Source organism: Lithobates pipiens, unplaced genomic scaffold (genome assembly GCF_037356315.1).
Source record: "Lithobates pipiens isolate NorthernLeopardFrog02 unplaced genomic scaffold, aLitPip1_a1.2 Scaffold_8, whole genome shotgun sequence".
Classification (NCBI taxonomy): Eukaryota; Metazoa; Chordata; class Amphibia; order Anura; family Ranidae; genus Lithobates; species Lithobates pipiens.
This window is the reverse complement of record NW_027507903.1, coordinates 73,432,160-73,455,450: the sequence shown is the minus strand read 5'-3', so window position 1 is coordinate 73,455,450 and position 23,291 is coordinate 73,432,160. Positions and strand designations below refer to the sequence as shown.

The window sequence follows — 23,291 nt, the reverse complement described above, 5'->3', positions numbered from 1 at the left end:
ACATGTACTTATTATTGTAGCTGTGCTGCAGTGCCATTCATTCCCAATAGCACAACTATGCCCTAGTGCACCAGGAGGCATAGTAAAGTACCATGCATTCTGGTACAATGTGTTAAAAAAAAAAAAAAAAGAGAAGAAGGTGCAAGCACTTCTTTGGGGTGATATTAGTGCACTGGGCAGACCTTGTAAATGAATAAGCTGCCCTAGCACAATGAATGTTATACTGCAGAAAACGCATGTTTACACACACACACACACACACACACACACACACACACACACACAGTTGAACCTGCCTGGGATGTGAATGGAGCTCTATGCTGCTTTGTACACACATTTTGAAATTTTAAGACATTTAGGAAAGAAACACCAGACTCTTTTCTGTAACCCAGTCCTACATCTAAAAGAAAGCAGACTGCCATGGAATGTAGACGTAGGTATGATCACAGGTGATGTGGCTAAAGGGACTGATATTTTAGGCACATCTGGCCAGTAAGGTATTGTAAACTATTTCAGAACGCTTTTTTTAATTGAATGATCAAAACAATTCAGTACAGAGAATGGACCAAATTGTCACATCAACTAACAGCTTTTTAAATAAAAATGCTCACCTAATGCCATTTCATTTTTATGTTTTTAGATGCTTGCCGTTTCATACGATCATGAAAACATCTCACTCACATCTGCATATTCACCCCCTAGTGGCTGGGTATTCCGGATATCAGGCAGTAGAATCAGCATCCCCAAAACACTGTCTGTGATTAGTTATTACACCTGTTACTCTCAAAGTTTGAGTATACTGACCGACTTGCACCATGGTAGGGGGAGCAGTTAAGTACAATCACTATGCATTAAAGCACAGGCTGGGTATAAAGCAAATGCAACTGCTTCCATATACATATATAAAACTATACATAAAAACATTTCTTTTTCATTTAGACGAGTGATCAAATTCTGTCTGTATTGTTTTAAAATTTACAAGAGTATTTTTTTTATAATTTAGGACAAGTGACAGTGAATGTCATACCCGTCTATATCTACCACCAGATTTAGGGCTCATGCACACAGGACGTTTTAAAAACATCAGTGCTACAGCGGGGCTAAAAATAGTTTTTGTCGCATTTAGCTGCATTTTTACATTAGTCTTATTGGGAGTTTTCCCACGTTTTTGACGTTAGCGTTTTTTGGCCCTTTTTTTAATTAAAAACCATCTTAATAATGTAAAAACGCCTAAAAAAGGTGGCGTGACGCATTTAGCCATGTTTTTTGGAGTTTTCCGCTTTTACAGCCCCTGGAAGCACAGGCTGTAGTTTTTTTCTACTGGCCCTAAACGTTTATGCCTCCAAACGCCTCTTACAGTTTATGTGTGCATGGACACAGGCTAACATGGAGGGGTTTTTAGAGGCCCCTCCATGTTAGCCTGTGTCCATGCACACATAAACTGTAAGAGGCGTTTGGAGGCGTAAAAGTTTTAAGAAAGTCTAACGCCCCTAACAGCAGCTGTAAAAACATCCTGTGTGCATGAGCCCTTATGATTAAGGTAGCTACGCACAAAGGTCAAAGATTTATTTCATTGTGGTATTGTACTTAATACACTATATACATAAAAAAGGAGGAAGGTAGACAAAGTTGGCAATGAATCACAGGATTCAATACCAAACATTCAGCTTGATTCAGTAAACACTGTACTTTCATGTAAGCAATACTCAGAATATTCAAGGCTGATGCAAATGGGTATAGTGTTATTGTTGGCGGCTCCACCACCGTCAGGACATTTAGGCAAAACAAGAAGTGTTTGGGTTAGCTTTGACAAGCAAGGACAGGATCTCAGCAGGCGAGGACAGCGATCCGATTTCATGTATGAACAAGGTGTAATACTTATCGGTTCTTCTGAATTGGACATGTAATGACACAGCCCAAGACAGAGTCTTCATGGCACAATACCACATTAATCCTGTTCCCAAAACATTCATAACATTTACAATGCTACAGCTTAAAAAAAAAATTTATATATAAAAATAAAAAAATAAACACGCTATCGGAGAGCAGGAAACCGCAAAACAACAAGGAGACATAATTGCCTTATTCTGCACACCAGCAAGCTATCTGTGCAACTAAGTTGCTGCATGCCTCCTCTCTAAGCCACTCATACCTTTAGTCGTACAATGGATCACCCCTCCAAACACAATGCAGGGCTCATAGCCCTGCGTTGTATGTGATGATACAAAGGAAAAGCCCACAGCCTGGGGCTTCAGGGAGAAGAGCCTCTGGAGCCTGCCATAAAAAGGACTAGAGTATTACAGCCTTTACCCCCTACAGATAAACATTTAACCCTCGAAGTGCAGGGGGACCCACTGTAAGGGTGCTTTATTCCTGCCCAGAATTCAGCTTTAACAAATGAAGGTTATTGATAAAGGTTGCTGCTTACTACAGCACCAAAGGTCTAACTATGTTTTTATGTTTTCTGCAATATCCAGACAAAACAAATCTAGTAAAATAAAATTCAAAAGAACCAGAACAGTATGGAAAGCGTCACGCTGATAAAAGATGGTGGATCTGCTTTATAGAACACTGTACAAAGGTTAAGTGCCATAAAAGTCATAAAACATAATTCAGCCTTGGTAATGTATTGTGGGGACATAAAGGTCACCGACAAGGATATAGAATGTAGCATAATTCACTAAAACCATGGAGCACAACCAGCGGTCCTTTGACATTTAAGTTGTGGCCCTCGGGGCCCCTGCAGACAGTATATATTTTCTTTACCTAGGTGTTTACTCAGGCCAGTAAAAGGAAAAAAAATATTTAGACTGGGTTCTAGTAGTTACATGGTTTGGTTTATTTCTTTGACACCGTTACTTTTTCTGTGTTTTACATTTTATTTTCACACTTTAGCACAGTGTACCCGCAGTTGCCCATAGAGTTCTATTAGATTGCACGTTTTTTGGTGTGTTTTCTAAAAGGTGCATCAAATATGCAGCATGCTGGACTTTTGGTGCATTTTCAGAAAAATTTACCAAACCACGCAATCTAATAGAAGTCTATGCAAAACCCTGGGATTTGGTATCACTCCACCTGGGACAGGAACCTAACAGCCAGCAAAGCCAGCAGACACTGAAGATAAAAAAAAGGTCAGTTTCTTTTCTAATAATTTTTATTGAAATTTTCAAGGAAAATTCAAAACTCCAGTACTTACTAGCATAGAAAAAAAAAAAAAAAAAACAGTATAAATAATATGACAAGGTATCATAAAAGGTAAAATTATATATATTTTATATATTTATTTATTTTCCAGCAAGCAAACCTTGCTTAATTTCTTTACCTGTGGCAGCTCCTTCACCTGTAGCGGTGTTACCTTCAGGGTCCCTGGCCCATTTAATCTCTGTCAATATCAGGTAGGACATTCTGGTAGGCTAAGATGTCAACCTGATCCCTCCAACTACAGCATGTCAGGACATTCCGAAGATTAAAGTTTTTGCTTGCGGGGAGGTCTCGTGGTGCTTGAAACTAAGGACCCCAGGCTTAGCCGCAAACTTGGCTTGGCGGAATTTCATTCTAGTATTCGGTATTTTCAGAGATATTGTCTGTTTTGTCAGTCTTGGTAGGAGAGTAGAGTCAGATCCATACTTACTTCACACTTAAAGTGGTGGACTTCATGCACGTCCATGGCAGGGTTCATTTTCCATGGCTACCATAGGTTTTGCAAAGATGGCCGCGACGTGGACACAAGTCGTGACATCTTGGAGAAATTTTGATATGCAACTTTTCTGCAGGCATTTGGCCAACCAGAAATCCCCTGTGTGTGTGCACAAACTGTCATCAGCCCAACTTGGATTTTCAGTAAGCTTTCACACAGGCCTTTGAATTTAGAGACTGGGCTTCAGTAGTCAGTCATACTTCCATTGTTGATTTTACTAAAAGCCAGAAGTTTCCAAAGGATTCGTGGTTGGTCTGCGTCTTTCACCACCTTTCTGCATGTGGAGTTTCAGGCTCATCGGGGTGGTCTGTTGCCAGTTTTTTCCAACCAATATCGGTTGTTTTGCGATTTATCTGCAATTCATCATACATTCCTAGCTTTAATTATTCTTTCCCTCGGAAGAATGCTCATTGTAGTACTCGTCCATTGATCTGGTTGTCCAGCACATTCTACAATTAGGCAGGGGTTATTGGCTATCCAAGAATGATATGCGTTCCAGTTATTTCCCATCAGTGCTGCCCTCCGGCAACGGCATGGTGCAATGGCATGAACGTTCTGATTTTGCCTCGTGCCATAAGAAGCATTAAACTAGGGGTAAAGTTTCATTGCAGGTTACTGGACCCCCTTCCCCCGCATCAGGTCTCTGACTCAGTTATCAGGTCACTAGCAAATGCATAAGCCGATCTAATCATTGGGAACCGGGTTCAGGTGGGTCTGGAATGGCATCTCCAGGTTCATTCCGCTACCAACGAACAGGTCTTGTGTTTTCAGATGCTGCTGCCTCAGTCGGTTTTATGGCCAGCTTCAACGTGAGTGGTTGGCCCCCTGATGTGTTGGTTTACCCAAGTTTGCGCATTCATCAAGCTTTCATATCACTCCTACTTGTGTGTCTTTTTGCCCTCTTTTAGGCGTGCTGACCAGTTAGGCTAAGGCACATCTCAGGTCTTGGTAGTTAGGGTTATCGCATTTGCAAGTGAAGACTGCGACTACAAATTAGAAGGCTGGCCGGAGGATAGCCTCAATTTGTAGGAGGAGTCTGGGGGAGTATATATCCTTCCTCCTCTGTCAAACCCCTTGTCGGTTCGTTTTCTGGTTCTCACCCTCCAGGTTCCCCTTTGCTTTCATCAACTCTTTCACATCTCCCTCTTTTCAGCTACATTTATTCAGGTTATGCCCTCTTTTAGGCGTACTGACCAGCTAGGCCAAGGCACACCTCAGGACTTGGTAGTTAGGGTTATCGCATTTCCAAGTAAAGACTCCGACTACAAATACAACATGTTTGTTATTTTTATAGAGGGGAAAAAAAAAGAAAAAAAAAACGAGACTTTAACTTAGCTCATTGAGAGAGGTAGGTATATTCAAGTTTCCCCGTATCTCTTTTTGGCTCAACATTAAGAGAGAAAAGAAAAAAATGGGATAACAACTACGTAGTGATCATAATACCCATAGGCCATAGAATTGGTGGGGATAAAAAGACATAATAAAAAGGTCAGTTTATTAATCAGCACAGACTAGCAACGGGCATATTATGTATCAAACATAATAGTGTTGCAATGGGCATATATGAGAAGCGGCTTTCCTACTGGTTGGGTGCGAGTTTTCGAGCTCTTTCAGAAAGTACACCACACTTGCAAGATATAATAGAAGTCTATGGCAAAGCACAGCTAACCCGCAGGAAAGCCACTGGTGCACTGCGCTGCACCCGCAGTGTGGATAAACCACAGCGCATCAGCGTGAACGCAGCCTTGGCCCCTTTTTGTCCAAGATCGGTCTGCTAGGGTCTGCCTGTCCATTTTCTTTTTGTGATTAAACAGTGGGTAAACATCCAACGAGGATTGGTCCCACCGAAAATTATTATCCTGCTTGTTGTTTAAAATATTTGTTATGCTATTCAAAATTTAAAAAAAATAGAATTCTGAACCATTTCATTTTTGCCCGCGACTGGTTACCAAAGTCCCTAAATGGTCTTTGTAGGGTTGAGCACCCCTGACCTATAGCATGCTTGGCAATCTGTCTCCTGTAGCATGTCTGCAGTTACTGGACCATCTTCTGTCTACAGAAAGACAGTTTTCTGTATATTTACTAGGGCTGCAACTAACGATTATTTTCATAATGATTAGTTGGCTGATTATTGTTTCAATTAATCGGTTAATAACTTTAAAAAAAAAAAAAGTGGGTCGAATTGACTTTCATTTTCAACCACAGTGATGGGAAAATTTGGAAATAGAAAACTTCTTAGTCAAAAGGAATTTTCAGACAATGTATGTGGTTTTTGTTCAGAAATTACATTCATTTTAAAAACAGAATGTTAAAAACCAAGTGAAAATTTCAAACAAAATTCTTTCATTCAGCGAATGTACAAAGATTTTTCGTCTGAATATTCTCATCTGAAAATGGATCAGTGTGACCAGCATAAGGCTCTGTACACACCTATGAAGTTTGCTTTTGATCTGTTTCTGCAGTGCTTTTTGCTGTACGTTTTGATTTCTGCACATGTGATTTTACTGCAATTTGCATTTTTTCTTTTTTTTGGACAGATTCAAAAACACAAATTGCTGCAAAAATGCATTACATGCTTTTCTGCAGCTTCTCCATTGAAGAATATTGAACCAATAAAGCACCATTTTGCGTTAAAAGTCCCTGACCCTTTCAGATGTGAACGTGTCCCATAAGAAACCATGTAAATGAACTGTAGTGCATTTCTGCCAAAAGCACCAACACATAGACATGAACCAGGTCTAAGACATTTAGTAACACAATGGGGTTAAAAAATAAATAAAATAAGCCCTTTATAGTAGAAAAAAAAAAAAAAAAAAAAAGCAGATAATCACTACTGTAAGCGATTCATTTTTTTACTGTAGAACAGTAATATTTACAGTAGTGATTATTTGCTCTTTTTGTACTATAAAGGGCTCATTTTATTTTTTTTAACCCCATTTTAACCTCCCATGTTACTGGCTGATTAATCAATTAGGAAAAAAGTAATCGATTAATTTCATAATCGATTGGTTCTCGATTAATCGATTCGTTGTTTCAGTCCTAATATTTACATCACTGAACATTACATGTGGCCCTTTTTTACTATTAAATTATTTTTAATGCCCCATGCAAGAGGTGTGACAATACAACATTTAGGCCTCATGCACATAAAATAATGTTATAAAAACGTTAGTAGCTTTGCAGTGAGTTTGTTTTTACTTTTTTCAACATTTTTGCAATAGTGTTTTTCCGAGTCAGCATTGTTTTTTTTTTTTTTCAATGGATCAAAAAAACTTTAAAAAACCCTGGTGAGTGACGTTTTTGAGTGTTTATCAACATTTATCAGCATTAGAGCATTGTTACAGCTGAAAAACTTCTCTCGGAACCCACTACATTTTTTTACTGCTCAAAAACGCCACTGCCCAAAACTGCTGATAATAGCCTATGTGTGCATGGACACATAAGATAACATGATGGAGACATTAATGACTGTAGAAAAAAACATCTACAGACAAAAACAGCTGCTGTAAAAATGTAAAAAAATGTCCAGTGTGCATGAGGCCTGAAAAGGGAGTAAGTAGCAAACAAAATTATGGATAGTAATAAAATATAAATTAGGTTTTATGGTAAAAGGGCTCTGCAGGAGTTAGTTTACATGTACAGTTGGTATAAAAAAAAACAAGAAGAATTGCCCCTTTACCCAGAGGGAAAACATGCAATTAGGGATTGACCGATTATCGGCAGCAGATATCAGCATTTTCTGAAAAAAATAAAAATAAAAAAATAATCGCTATCGGACACAAACTAGTCCGATATTGCTTCAAGGGGTTTTACCAGGGTGATACATGTATCTGCATGCATCACCCCGGTACTGTTGTTCAGAGTGGACGGCCAGCCTCTATTGTATTAAAAACCAATGCAGCTTAGCTCAGCTGTTATTACAAGCAACGGGAGGGGACTCTCTCCCCACCCACGCACTCCGGTCCCACCGGGAGGCTTGAGCAACTAGCCAGCAAATCCGCTGGTTGCTGGCTGAAGACCCGAAAAAAAGTCTTGGATCTAGTAACCTGGAAGCGATGTCATGACATCACTTCCCGGATTACTGGCATCTTAAAGGCGCCAGTTTAAAAAAATATAATAATAAAAAAAAAGGCAGTAGAGGTGGCCGAAATATTGGCATCGTATCAGCACCAGCTTACAAGAAGCAAAGTGGGCCAGGATATGCATGCACTGCATCATGGTTGATTAGCCCTTTCTGCTTGCTCATACTGAATGGTCATGTCTAGACACAAACTATCACACATTTGTAGAATTTTAGAAATAGTAATGGGGGCAAATAATGAGTCTCAGATGTACATAGGGCAGATCTGGTCCTTTGCTTGCTTGCTTGCTTTTATCCGGCCCTTGGGGCACTATTTCATCCACAGATACCAACAATGGGGCACAATTCCACTCAACGACACCAAGGATGGGGCACAATTCCACTCAACGACACCAAGGATGGGGCACAATTCCAATCAACGACACCAAGGATGGGGCACAATTCCAATCAACGACACCAAGGATGGGGCACAATTCCAATCAACGACACCAAGGATGGGGCACAATTCCAATCAACGACACCAAGGATGGGGCACAATTCCAATCAACGACACCAAGGATGGGGCACAATTCCAATCAACGACACCAAGGATGGGGCACAATTCCAATCAACGACACCATGGATGGGGCACAATTCCGCTCAACGACACCATGGATGGGGCACAATTCCGCTCAACGACACCATGGATGGGGCACAATTCCGCTCAACGACACCATGGATGGGGCACAATTCCGCTCAACGACACCATGGATGGGGCACAATTCCGCTCAACGACACCATGGATGGGGCACAATGCCGCTCAACGACACCATGGATGGGGCACAATGCCGCTCAACGACACCATGGATGGGGCACAATTCCGCTCAACGACACCATGGATGGGGCACAATTCCGCTCAACGACACCATGGATGGGGCACAATTCCGCTCAACGACACCATGGATGGGGCACAATTCCGCTCAACGACACCATGGATGGGGCACAATTCCACTCAACGACACCATGGATGGGGCACAATTCCGCTCAACGACACCATGGATGGGGCACAATTCCGCTCAACGACACCATGGATGGGGCACAATTCCGCTCAACGACACCATGGATGGGGCACAATTCCGCTCAACGACACCATGGATGGGGCACAATGCCGCTCAACGACACCATGGATGGGGCACAATGCCGCTCAACGACACCATGGATGGGGCACAATGCCGCTCAACGACACCATGGATGGGGCACAATGCCGCTCAACGACACCATGGATGGGGCACAATTCCGCTCAACGACACCATGGATGGGGTACAATTCCGCTCAACGACACCATGGATGGGGTACAATTCCGCTCAACGACACCATGGATGGGGCACAATTCCGCTCAACGACACCATGGATGGGGCACAATTCCGCTCAACGACACCATGGATGGGGCACAATTCCGCTCAACGACACCATGGATGGGGCACAATTCTGCTCAACGACACCATGGATGGGGCACAATTCTGCTCAACGACACCATGGATGGGGCACAATTCTGCTCAACGACACCATGGATGGGGCACAATTCTGCTCAACGACACCATGGATGGGGCACAATTCCGCTCAACGACACCATGGATGGGGCACAATTCCGCTCAACGACACCATGGATGGGGCACAATTCCAATCAATGACACCAAGGATGGGGCGCAATTACTCACTGAAAAACTATGGGGCATTATTTTTTTCCCCACTGTCGGGACCTTTTCCACTGGCCACAGTCTGGCACTCCTCCAGTCTGAAGGGCAGTAAACTGGCCTTTTGTTTAGAAAGTTTTGAAACCCCTGACACAGGGCCTTAATGAGGGACGAGTAGTCTGTAGTAGGCTAAAGAAGAGTTTTGGGTATCCAGCCACCAAATCCAATGGTGATCATACAAGAGAATGATATCTGTTGATTACCTTTTTTGGGGATTAGTGGCATATAAAATACTGCAATAACTAAATTGCAGCCTTTTACTTAACACCTTAGACTTAAATGTGGGCAAAAAATAAATTAAAAAAAACCCACAAAAAAAACAACACATTTATGATTCAGCCTATCACCGGCATTACCACAGAAGTTTAGTTTTGTAGAGTTCCTCCATAAGCTAGTTATTACCTGTTTGCTCTGCAGTGAAGTCACTGCAACATTGTCGCGCTGTAGACATGGTATGGATGGATAGCTCTACAGTGACTAATTATGGATCAAACAAAAGCCTAACTCTAGCATTAAGGCTGGGTTCACACTGCTGCGGGGGGAGATCCGGATGTGATTCACACCGCAAATCACATCCGATCTCCGTAGCGATGCGAGTACAGCCATACAGATAGTATGGCTGAATTCGCATCGCTCCCGCAGCAAACTCGCACGGGACACTTTTTTTGGTCCGCAACAGAATCGGATCGCATAGGGGTTCACACCATGCGATCCGATTCCTGTGCGAGTCGGCAGATCGCACTGCGATATGCGGACGGATCTGGGGGTGTCATTAACATATCATTGACACTCCCAGCCGTCCGCATATGGCAGTGTGAACTGCCGGCGGGAGTAATGCGATGCGGGAAAACGCCGCGGATTCGCGGCGTTCCCGCATCGCAGCGGTGTGAAGCCGGCCTAAGGTGTGAACCCCCATGCGATCCGATTCTGTTGCGGACCAAGAAAAGGGTCCCGTGCGAGTTTGCTGCGGGAGCGATGCGAATTCAGCCATACTATCTGTATGGCTGTACTCGCATCGCTACGGAGATCGGATGTGATTTGCGGTGCGAATCACATTCGGATCTCCCCCCGCAGCAGTGTGAACCCAGCCTAAAGCAACATTTTTCTTTCTTTTGGGAAGAATTAAACACATACGTTGACTACTGTAAGCATCCCTGTCAGTGATAAATTATAAGTTTCAACCCCTGTATATTCCACTTTTGCTAGACAGCTTAGCCTGATAGAGGAAGAGGGGGAAAAAAAAAGTAAAAAAAAAAAAAAAACACACACACACACACACACATTACGTTACAGGGTAAATGCTACTGAAATCATATATACAATGTGTGAGTTTGCCCATAGATCTAGCAACGTAGATGCGTAAGCGATTTTCTCCAAGCAGATTACCCCAATAAAATCACATTAGACTGCCAGGTGCAGCAGCCATGAGACAAAAGGACCTGCATAAACTAACTCCACTAGATGCAAACAGTGAGGCATAAAAATATTTTACAGCTAGGTCTCTTCTCATACTTTATAATAAATTTACAATAATTCTTTAGTTACTGTTAGAAGTTTTTGAGTTAATATTTTAAGTGATAAAAGTTTCTGAAAATATATGTAAGTTATATGTACGGTAATAAGAATGGTTTCTGAAGGTCACAGAACAACAGAGTATAGGGAGCAGTGGTTTTGCCGAGTAGGTATTTATATTTTTGAGTTACTATGTCAGAACAATGGGTGGAGTTATGCTACTTATCTATAGACTGAACCATATTAGGTATATATGCAAATGTGGGAGTTATTAGGATATGCTGACATAACATCATGAAACAGTATAAGAATGGAGTAAGATTATGAGAGTGGGGGAGATCGGTGGGAAGAGAAGGAACTCTATACTTTGAAAATGTAACACCAGAAGAACCTACCACCTTCGAAGCCAAAACCATGCCATATGTTACCAGATGTCAATCTTGTCTTTGCTTAGCTTTCTGAACAATAAACCAACTATTGGACAAACAAAGAATTCTTCAATTTCTACTCCTGAAAATACGTAGCAAATGCAGCCTTGGATGAAGACATGCATATCTCCGCTACACACCCTTTAGGAAAAGGGATACTGATTCACATATTACACAAAGACTTTGCTATTCATTAAGAAACGCCCCTGTGAGTATAGTAGAATACTAGAGTAATATGTATTTTACTGGGAAGTGTAGAGTATGTAGAGTTTCCATTACATTTTACGTTTCTACTACTCTAAATCTATAGTAATATGTTCCAAAATAAAAAATTATAAATAAATATATATATAAATAACAATCTGAAGGTCTAATGCCGCGTACACACGATCGGACTTTTGATCGGAACAAGGTCTGATGGTTTTCCTGACAGAATTCCGGCGGGATATCATATATAATATGAGACTGGCAATACAATCGTTGGTCTGCTAATTTTGACAGGTACCCAGCTCCCACTTCTGCTTGCGCCGCCAAGGCGACTCATCCTTTCCCCCTCCTTCATTGCAATCTTTTGGGACATGTCACAGGTCCAAGAAGATTGCTTGGAATGTTCTAGAGTCCACAAACTATGGGATATATCTGAAAAATAGATCAGTCCCGATTTACTGACGGCCTAGCTCATTTCTTCATCAGGCCCAAAAATGGCAGGACTGTACAAATATCTCCCAAATTACCTTTTTTTTTTGGAAAGTACACAGTCTGATGTATTTAGTAAGAGGCATGGCAAGTTTTTTGAAGTCGTAATTTTTTTTGGTAAATTAAGGAATTTAAAAAAATGAAAAACTACAAAAAAAAATACAGCATCATCATATAACCGGTGTGACAGTGATGAGGGAAACTGACTGGTGATAGTATGAAAAAAAAATAAAAAATGAATATATATATATATATATATATATATATATATATATATATATATATATATATATATATATATATATATATATATATATATATATATATATATATATATATACACACATATACACACATACATACATATACACACACATACATACATATACACACCCCCACACACATACAGTATCTCACAAAAGTGATTTTATCCCCCCCACCACACACATTTTTGTAAATATTTTATTACCGTATTTATCGGCGTATAACACGCACATTAATTTTAAGAGGGAAGTTTCAGGAAAAAACTAAAATTTTTGTATTGGCATATAACACACTCCCGCTATTTGCACCCGATTTTCATGGGGAAAAATTGAGTGTTATACGCCAATAAATACAGTATATCTTTTCATGTGACAACACTGAAGAAATGACACTTTGCTACAATGTAAAGTAATGAGTGTACAGCTTGTATAACAGTGTAAATTTGCTGTCCCCTCAAAATAACTCAACACACAGCCATCAATGTCTAAACAGCTGCCAACAAAAGTGAGTAAACCCCTAAGTGAAAATGTCCAAATTGGGCCTAAAGCGGCAATATTTTGTGTGGCTACCATTATTTTCCAGCATTACCTTAACCCTCTTGAGCATGGAGTTCACCAGAGCTTCACAGGTTGCCACTGGAGTCTCTTCCACTCCTCCATGATGCCATCATGGAGCTGGTGGATGTTAGAGACCTTGCACTTCATCTTCCATTTGAGGATGCCCCAGAGATGCTCAATAGGGCTTAGGTCTGCAGATATGCTTAGCCAGTCCATCACATTTACCCTCAGCTTCTTTAGCAAGGAAGTGGTCATCTTGGATGTGTGTTTGGGGACGTTGTCTTGTTGGAATACTGCCCTGCGTCCCAGTCTCCGAAGGAAGGGGCTCATACTCCGCTTTAGTATGTCACAATACATGTTGGCATTCGTGGTTCCCTCAATTAACTTTAGCTCCCCAGACCATGACACTCCCACCACCAAGCTTGAATGTAGGCAGGACAAATTGTCTTTGTACTCCTCACCTGGTTGCCGCTACACATGCTTGACGCCATCTTCTGAACCAAATATGTTTATCTTGATCTCATCAGACCACAGGACATGATTCTAGTAATCCATGTCCTTAGTCTGCTTGTCTTCAGCAAACTGTTTTGCAGGCTTTGTGCATCATTTTTAGAAGAGGATGTCTTCTGGGACAACAGCCAAGCAGAACAATTTGATGCAGTGTGTGGCGTATGACAGGCTGGCCCCCCACCCCTTCAACCATCATACGTCTATTTCCAAAAGACAACCTCTGGATATGATGCTGACCACGTGCACTCAACTTCTTTGGTCGACCATGGCGAGGCCTGTTCTGAGTGGAACCTGTCCTGTTAAACCACTATATAGTCTTGACCACTGTGCTGCAGCTCAGTTTCTGGGTCTTGGCAATCTTATTATAGCCTAGGCCATCTTCATGTAGAGCAAAAATTCCCTTTTTCAGATCCTCAGAGAGTTCTTTGCCATGAGGTGCCATGTTGAACTTCCAATGACCAGTAAGAGAGCAACACCACCCAATTTAACACAACTGCTCCCCATTTACACCTGAGACCTTGTAACACTAATGAGTCATATGACACCGGGGAGGGAAAATGGCTAATTGGGCCCAATTTGGACATTTTCCCTTAGGGGTGAACTCACTTTTGTTGCCAGCGGTTTAGACATTAATGGCTATGTGTCGAGTAAAAAAAAAAAAATAAATAAAAAAAAAATTATATATATATATATATATAAGGTCGACCGATATGGGTTTTTCTCTGGCCGATGCCGATATTTAGAAATCATGGCAGCCGATGGCCGATATATGATGACGATTTTTTTTTTTTTGGGATGATATGTTAGGCCGATTTTTTATTTATTTATTTATCCCCCTTTTTGGGCTAAAAATAGCGCCTGTAAAGTGCCTGCAAAACGGCTCCCCTGCAGTCTGTGTGAAAGACAGAGTGCTTTCACACGGAGGCGATACGCTGGCAGGATGTTAAAAAAAAAAAAAGTCCTGCAAGCAGCACATTTGGAGTGGTGTATACCGCTCCTCCACCACTCCTGCCCATTGATATTAATGGGCACCACTGCCGAAGCACATGCAATGTGATTTGGCAGTGGTGCTTCACGGGCACATTTAACCTCTTCTTCGGCCGCTAGCTGGGTTATATGCGCCCCACTAGCAGCCGAACAGCATTGCTAAAATGATGGTAAAGCCCCGATAAAACTAGCAGTATTTTACCATCAACGCCTGCCCGCTCCAGTGTGAAAGAAGCCTATAAAATAAAAACAGGTAGTCAAAACTTTTGGAAGACCTCTGCGCAAATGCCATGTGACATAAAATATTGCAACAACCGCTATTTTATTCCCTAGGGTCTCTGCTAAAAAAAAATATATATAATTTTTTGGGGGTCCAAGTGACTTTCTGGCATAAAATACAGGACTTTTACTTGTAAGCAACAAGTGTCAGAAAAGATTTAGTCTTTAAATGGTTAAACTGAGAACTCTACACACTGAGATGAGTTCATTCATTCAAGTGTAAACATTGTATCTTTTTACTCTTTTCTTGGCAGATTGCCCAGAGAGGAAACAATTTCTTCTATGAAGACTCAGGCAACTTGCATTGACTTCTATTACAGAAGTCATTTCCAAGTCGCGCTGTAGTTCTAAATCGGCCTTTTTATCAGCTCAATCGGCCGATGCCGGTCGACCTCTAATTAAACATATATACACACACACACACACACACACACACACACACACACACACACACACACACACATAATATATAAATATATACACATACATACAAAACACAGACAATATTTTATTTTTATTGTTTTATTTACAATTTTACAGTTATAAGCAACCATTTTTTTTTTTATGAAAACTATACAGTGTTTGCTATGGTTATGCCCAGTCACAGCTAATCACATGATACAGATGAGCAATGATTGGCACAGAGCTCATCATAATAGTACACAATGAAAGGCATGAATTAAAGCCTTTCATTGTGTACAACTGTCATGTGATCTACTGTGATTGGCCACAGCGATCACATGGTACTGGCAGTGGGCCGTAACAGTGATCTCTCTGGAGCACGGCCTGTGGGGTATATATACATTTTTCTAATAAGACTAATCACTGCAATTATTAAAACAAAAAAAAACAAAAAAACGGCTCCTAGCTTTAGCTTGTTCAAGTAAGTTTTGATAACGAAAAGGTAAAAAGCTCATTGGTTACCACACACAACTGCTCTTAATTTCATAAATTCCCCTCATTGTCTGCAATAATTTATAAACATTTGTGACCTTATTTAGCTATCGCTTTTAGTGTTTTAACAATTACAACAGCGAAGGAATGTCGTGTGAACTTTTTATCTTTCCTCCATGTATGAACTACATCTGTGCAGGTATGAACGCAGCAAAGTAAAATGATTCCATTTAAGGTATTCTTATAATATTGTTCACCATATCTCTTCATTCACGTCTGAGTCATAGGCCTATCAGCTGGGACACAAGTTGAGTTAATCAGTTACCAATATGTAGGCCTGCTCTGTTTATTACACCTAAATACTTGGTTTACAATGTGTTTTGTCATCAACATTCCCTAGGAAACTCCTTATACGTTCAACGGCAATATACAGACTGCATACCAGAAAATCTGATTTGCATACGTAGACACAGATCTATGTACAGTTTGTATGTGTAGGTCTATATTCACGGTTGTTCGCATGTTAATGAACATGCCTCATTTACCTGTGGATGATCAGCCATGGATGCAAACTCCATATCCAATTATTACGCAAGTGACCGCAAATTGCAGCAAGAGCTGTCAGCCTCTCATTGCTGTCTATGGAGCTTTGCATCCTCAGCAGTTTGCAGAAACCCAGCTGAGTATCCCACAGGAAATCATAATCTGCCCCTAAATGTAGGTGTGGAATGGGGCCTAAATATTTTCAACCATAGTCTGCTTTACATAATAAATTATACACCCACAAAATTGTTAGGGTATAACATGCTCCAAGCCCTTCACCTCACCTCTTAAAGCAGAGTTCGGCCAAAATGTTGCTGACTTTTAAAATATGGGCACTTACCTGTCCAGGGCGCCCGCGGTGTCCTCACCCGAAGCCGATCTGTCCCTCAATTGGAGGCGTTGCCATCTTCAGTAAGGGACTCAGGAAGCGAAGCCTTGCAGCTTCACAGCCTTGTTCCCTACTGCGCATGCTCCAGTCATGCTGCGCATTCTCACTGGTCTGTGCTGTCTTCTGGAACCTGTGTGTCTCCCAGAATACAGTGGGGGGACACAGGAGGGGCCGGACATTGTGTAGATCGTCACGGAGCCTGCGGTGATCTATGCTCGGAAGTGGGAGCAAATACCTGGATTAGACTGTGAGGGTGCCTTTGTAGCTCATTCACTAGCCCTGCAGTTTTCAAACTGATAGCCTATACAGAGGTACAATAAAACAAATTTCTACCAGCGCAAATAATAATAACCTTAATCACTGTGTAGTGATATGTGTAGTAGGTGATATAACAAAATTACACCAAAAAAAAAAAAAAAAATTAAAAAATAGACACATACAAGGTGGCTCGTGAGCAAACCTGCATAGGTTCCTCCATGGAAAGGGACTGTCCATGGAGGCACTTACCGAAGAGGGGGAGCCTGGAATGCTAGCAGGGGACCCCAGAAGAAGTTTGGAGCTACTCTATGCAAAATCACTGCACAAAACAGGTAAGCTAAAACTGGCCATTTTCACACTCCCAAGGAGCCACAGGTGGTGCATACAGCTGGTCTCAGAAGTGTATGACTGCAAGTGCATGTATTCATGTACAGTTGTGCTCATAAGTTTACATACCCTGGTGGAATTTATGATTTCTTGTACATTTTTAAGAGAATATGAACACAAAAACATGTCTTTCACTCATAGTTAGTATTTGGCTGAAGCCATTTATCAACCAACTGTGTTTACTCTTTTTACATCAATCACAACAGAAACTACCCAAATGACCTTGAACAAAAGTTTACACACCCTGGTGATTTTGGCCTGATAACATGCACACAAGGTGATTTGACGGCTATTAAAAAAGGTAACCATCCTCACCTGTGATCTGTTTGCTTGTAGTGTTTGAGAGTGTGTGTGCGCATACACACACACATATATATATACACACACACATATATATATATATATATATATATATATATATATATATATATATATATATATATTATATTATATTATATTATATTAATGCGTTTCTGCACTCCTGACAGACCCTTGCATCTTTCATCCAGTGCTGCACTGACGTTTCTGGATTCTGATTCATGGGGAAAGCAAAAGAATTGTCAAAGGATCTGTGGGAAAAAGTAGTTGAACTGTATAAAGCAGGAAAGGGATGTAAAAAGATATCCAAGGAACTGAGAATGCCAATCAGCAATGTTCAAACTTTAATGAAGAAGAGGAAAATGATGGGTTAATGTTAAAACCAAACAACGGACAGGTAGACCAACTAAAATTTCAGCCACAACTGCCAGGAAAATTGATCGGGATGCAAAGGAAAACCCACAAATAACTTCAAGTGAAATACAGGACTCTCTGAAAACATGTGGTGTGGCTGCCAAGCCATTACCACACAAATGCCACAACGTATCCCGCTTACAATACTCCAAACAGCTCAGAGACAAGCCTCAAACCTTCTGGTACAAAGTAATTTGAAGTGAACAGACCAAAATTGAGCTTTTTGGTCACAACCATAAACGCTACATTTGTAGAGAAGTCAACAAGGCCTATGATGAAAGGTACGGAGGTGGATCGCTGATTTTTTGGGGGTGCGTGAGCTACAAAGGCACAGGCAATTTGGTCAAAAAGTTTGCGTTTTATCATTCATATTCTCTGAAAAATGGTCAAGAAATCATAAATTATGCCAGGGTGTGTAAACTTATGAGCACAGCTGTAAACGCTGATGCTCTTTTGAATAAATTTGTAACCTTTTGTGTGTGTATGATGTGTTTAACTTATGGAAAAATACTTTATACACAGGTAAACACTGATGCAAAAGAACATCAGCCTTTACACTAGTATAAAGTACATACAGCAATGCACTTCTCTGGCCAGCTCCAAGTGCAACCTGGGGCTCCCGGATGTGGGAAAACATCAGGATTTTTACACTGGAGCTTCCTTGTGTGTGTAAATGCCTGTATGCCCAAACCCTTAGTTTTAACTGCAGAAAACCTCTAAATGATTGTTTGGTAATAAAGCAAACTACCATAACATTAGGTGAAGTGCTGTATGTATTCCAGATGGAGGCCACATAGAATGTATGGCTATCTTACCTTTTTTTTCTCCTGTAAATGGCACATAGTCCTCCCGGTCCTTCTGTGCAAGTGCGTCCTTTTCCAAATAGTCCAACAGACGATCCCTGTCAAAAGGACCTGTGGCCGTCTTCCCTGTCTGATCCTTCTGTCGAAATCCTGCTGGCAGCAGTGCATGCTGTTATAGAAAAAAAATCCATTAGTTTACGGTGTTCATGACATCCAGATGCTTCCAAACCCCAAAAGCACTTTATACAAGATAGGTTGAAACACATTTATCAACCTCCACTTTTTACACAAACACACACACACACACACACACACACACACACACACACTTCTTGCTGCCGATACTATAATATACCTGGCTGATTCTGTCTGTGCTGCTCCTCCTAAAAGTAAACTGACCATGGCAGCATGGCAGCCAATCCAAGCTACTGTGGTCAGATTATGTCTCGTGTCATCATACCAAAGAGCACAGCATGTCTGTATCTTCCAGGGTCAGTGAGAAGCCCCACCAATCCCTGCTCTCGGATGGGGAAAAGAGGAGGGAGTGACATTTTCCTCCTCAGCCAATCAGAGGAAGCTTTTGTACTCAATGATAAAAATACAAGGCTTCTCCTGAATGGTGGAGAAGCATTCAACCCGATTCTATTTAGTTTGTGCAGCAGACAGGGAGTCACCCAAACTGCTGCAGGAACAGTGTTGCATCCTGTATGTGGCTAATGTTACTAGAGTTCATTACTGCACAATGTGACTGCATATTTACCTAATCAAAATTGTTTTTTTGAGCCAGCTAGGCCCAAACAAAACTAAAAGTCCTAAAAAACCTGGAATTCTACTTTAAAGTAAAACTGGCCTGATAAGACCCATAGAATAAGCATGGCAGCCAGGGAACCAGCAACCTCTATAAAAAAAATTAAAAAAAAAAAGTCCACAAAGGCCAATCCTATTACAACATATTAACTTTATCTCTTCAAATGAACAGGCAACTTTGAAGCCCAAAAAATGCTTTTTTTTTTTTTTTCTAAAGTACCAGCAGCCAAAGCAGAGATGGTGAAATCTGAACTCAGGTTTCAGCACCGCCTCCCCCTTCCTGCTTTGATAGGAGAAACTGAGGGAAGCAGAGCCAATCATAGCACCCAGCTTGCTATAGAAAGCACCCAAAGGAGGGAAGAGTAGATGGTGCCAGCAGGGGGCTGCTAGAAGCAGAGAAAAGCAACCTCTGTGCGATATAGCACAGAACAGGCAAGTATAACCTATTTTTTTTATTTGAAAAATTTGCCTATAGGTTGCCTGACCTTAAAGTGAAACTAATAATTTTGAATAGCAATTCAGGTTTTAACAGACGTTTGTTTTGAACCCGGTGTACCACAATGCACAGTGTGTTCTGGTGCGCTGGAAGGCATGTGCATTTTGGTGATTTGGAGATGTGCACTCCAAACAACGTTCTGAGATGGTGGCCACACATACTACAATCAGAATGTGCAATCCCCATACGATATTCTTTAAACTGAAGAAAACTATGTGACATGAGCACAAAGCTAAACAATCTATTCAATATGTATCCAATCACGCAGGCTCTTGCATTACATTTGTTGCGGATTCACTGTACAGAGATTGTACAAATCTATGGTCAGCTTAAAAAAGGGAGCCCTATAAGTTTACTAGATGTTTCTACACAGTGAAATGCCTATAAAAAAGGGAGGAACTAACTTTGCAGTTACAAGAGATGCTGCATACAGTTTATCAGAACGGAGGTCTTGTATGTTTCTACTGCATAAGCAATGAATGCATTATAAAGTCACTATAGATGAAATGAGTTTGCCCAAGCTTTTACTGCACACAATAAATTTAAGCTTCAAACGCCAGGACTTCATGTTCTTTCTTGCCCGTAGTGCCAGAGCTCCAAGAACAAACCCCGGGGAGGGACCATAATCTACAGGAAATGCAAACACAACACAAACCAAACAGAAACTGGCTGGCACACAAGAGCTCTGAAGACAGGAAAGTAGAGAAGACAGATTTGATCTCTAAGTGTGCTGGGATTGAAGCATTAGATTGCTTTCTGAATTCTGATATAAAGTGAGAGCAATCATTAAATGTTAAACCCATAAAGTCACAGCTTTGAAAATAGTTATATATGGCAATAACCATTACGGTTTCAATAAAATGTATATGCTTCTATAGAACCTGCCTAGTCTGGGTCTAATATAAGACTGTACTCTGCAGTTGGCTCTTATATAACTAGCAAAACTGTGTCTGTTGCAGAACGGGTAAGGGTGGAAAGATTACAAACAATGTCAAATAACTGTTTAAAAGAGAAGTATGGGGAATCCTAATTACCAAGGTGGATGCATCTGTCACCCCGCCGGCTCTATAGGCTGCATTCACACTACAGCGATTTGAATAGCAGACAGATTTGCTACGGTTTTATATATAAAATGTGTGGTGCCGTCATGTATGGTGCAATGATTATCACACCTAAACCAATAAAATGAATTATTGAAATTAAATAGAATAAAGTCCAGAAATACCTCACAGAAGACGTCCATTCAGACAAAAACTTACATCAGGCAAGGCAGGAAATATCGGTGATATTGCGATGCCCGTGGAGGTATTTTTCATATTTCTAATGCCTGTATACACTGTTCTAAGTAGATTCTTTATTAAATTCCTTAATTTTAATTGGATTCTGCGCAATAACTTTTCCTTTTTCTCATTGATTAACGGGCATGGCTGGCTCCTAACCTTGAGGGTTTAGATCTCTGGTGTGTTTTTCATCAATGGTTCCCATGAGATGGCTGAATAAGCTGATGCAGACTGTACCTAATGTGAGGGGTAATAAAGCTCATAGATGCGAGTATATACCTTGAAAGGTCTTTGGATCTGCTAAGATGATGTTTTTGCCCTACTTTCCTGAGCACTGGGTGTTGCACTGAATTGAAGGACTTGGCACTTTTTTATATCACTTTCTGGACTTTAAAAAATGTAATTTCAATAATTACATTTATTGGTTTAGGTGCAATAATCAATGCACCATACATGAAAGTGCAACATGTTTTAATATATATATATATATATATATATATATATATATATATATATATATATATATATATATATATATATATATATATATATATATATATATTTTTTTTTTTTTTGCATGTTAACGTGTACAATGTTGTGAGTGCTGCTGTCGATTCCACTTTATTCATTTTGATTTTCATTGTTTTTCACTGGATACACCAAGTACAATTTTTCCTATTCTCTGAATGGTACCCCTGCCAAGCAGCCAACCTACTTTGATCATTAAACAGAATTACAGCTGCTCAGTGTTGGACCCAGAAGAGAATGGAGATCACTGACGTAGTGGTGTCTATGGTATGGTATACAATACAAACATAGTTACATTGCTCCATCTTGAACCAAGGTAACTATGTATGAAATTGCCATAACTGTAATTTAAATATTCCATTTAGACACAAAAAGTTAAATATTTTACAATTGAAACAATGTATGTTAAAAACAAATTTGTGTAAAAAAAAAAAACACTCCCAGCCAGCAATAGGAGGCACAATCTTTAGAATACTGTATCTACAGGCAACACTAATCATTCTTACGTCTCTTTGTCTCAGTAACAAAAATGACTATCGTTTAGAATGGTAGGTACACACTACTAGACCCCTTTCACATGGAGGCGCTTTTCAGGTGTTTTAGTGCTAAAAATAGCCTCCCAGAGCCCGAGTGCTTTCACACTGGGGCGGTGCGCTTGCAGGACAAGGAAAAAAAAACATCTTGCAAGCGGCATCTTTGGGGCAGTTTGGGAGCAGTGCATAAACCACTCCCAAAACACCCTGCCAATTGAAATGAGAGTGGAGCGCTGCAGAAGTTCAGGAGCGCTCCTCTCTCATTCTCTAAAACTAGCATCGCTTTACCGCTAATGCACCCCCACCACAGTGTGAAAGTAGCCTTTGTTTTTTAAAACTTTAAAGTTTTGGTTTTTCCTATGATTTGCCTTCATTACTCAGCGTTTAGAAAACAGGATTTTCTTTCCCTTTAAATGTTTAATTCTTATCTGTGTACCACGCCTTCCTTTGTCGACAGGCCTTTCCTAACACTGCGGTTGGGTCATTACCACTAGAACATTAAAACAGGAAGGAATGTTTGTAATTACTCTTTCATTTGCCTACAAATGAGCAAGTCTAAAAATAAAATAATAACAATTTATGATTATTATGTAACACCGTACTGCATACAATCTCTGTCCCATCCCATTATCACATCAGCAAGCTGCCTTAGAAAACGACTTTGCCAATTTTGTTTTAAGAATAAGGCTTGCATATAATGTTCACAAGATTTAGGCCTCTTTCACATGGATGGCCGAGGAAGTGGTAAAAACAGGTGGCCAAGCCATGGTTTAACTGCCCCCCAACCTAACGTGTTAAATAAAGTCAGAGTAGACTTTTCACATATCATGGCTGGGATGTGTTGTGCCATTGCAACTTTGCTGTGGCATGCCGAGTGTACAGATAGACAGACTTTTCA

The 23,291-nt window shown here is 40.7% G+C and overlaps 1 protein-coding gene across 1 annotated transcript in view; it reads right to left on the bottom strand.

Annotated features, from left to right (window-relative positions):
• LOC143960665 (tropomodulin-3-like) overlaps positions 1-23,291 on the bottom strand; it is an 84,731-nt gene that overhangs the window by 29,988 nt on the left and 31,452 nt on the right. The window contains exon 3 of the mRNA XM_077469459.1: positions 18,762-18,918. Coding sequence (XP_077325585.1) covers positions 18,762-18,918 — 157 coding nt within the window. The remainder of the gene's footprint in view (positions 1-18,761; positions 18,919-23,291) is intronic.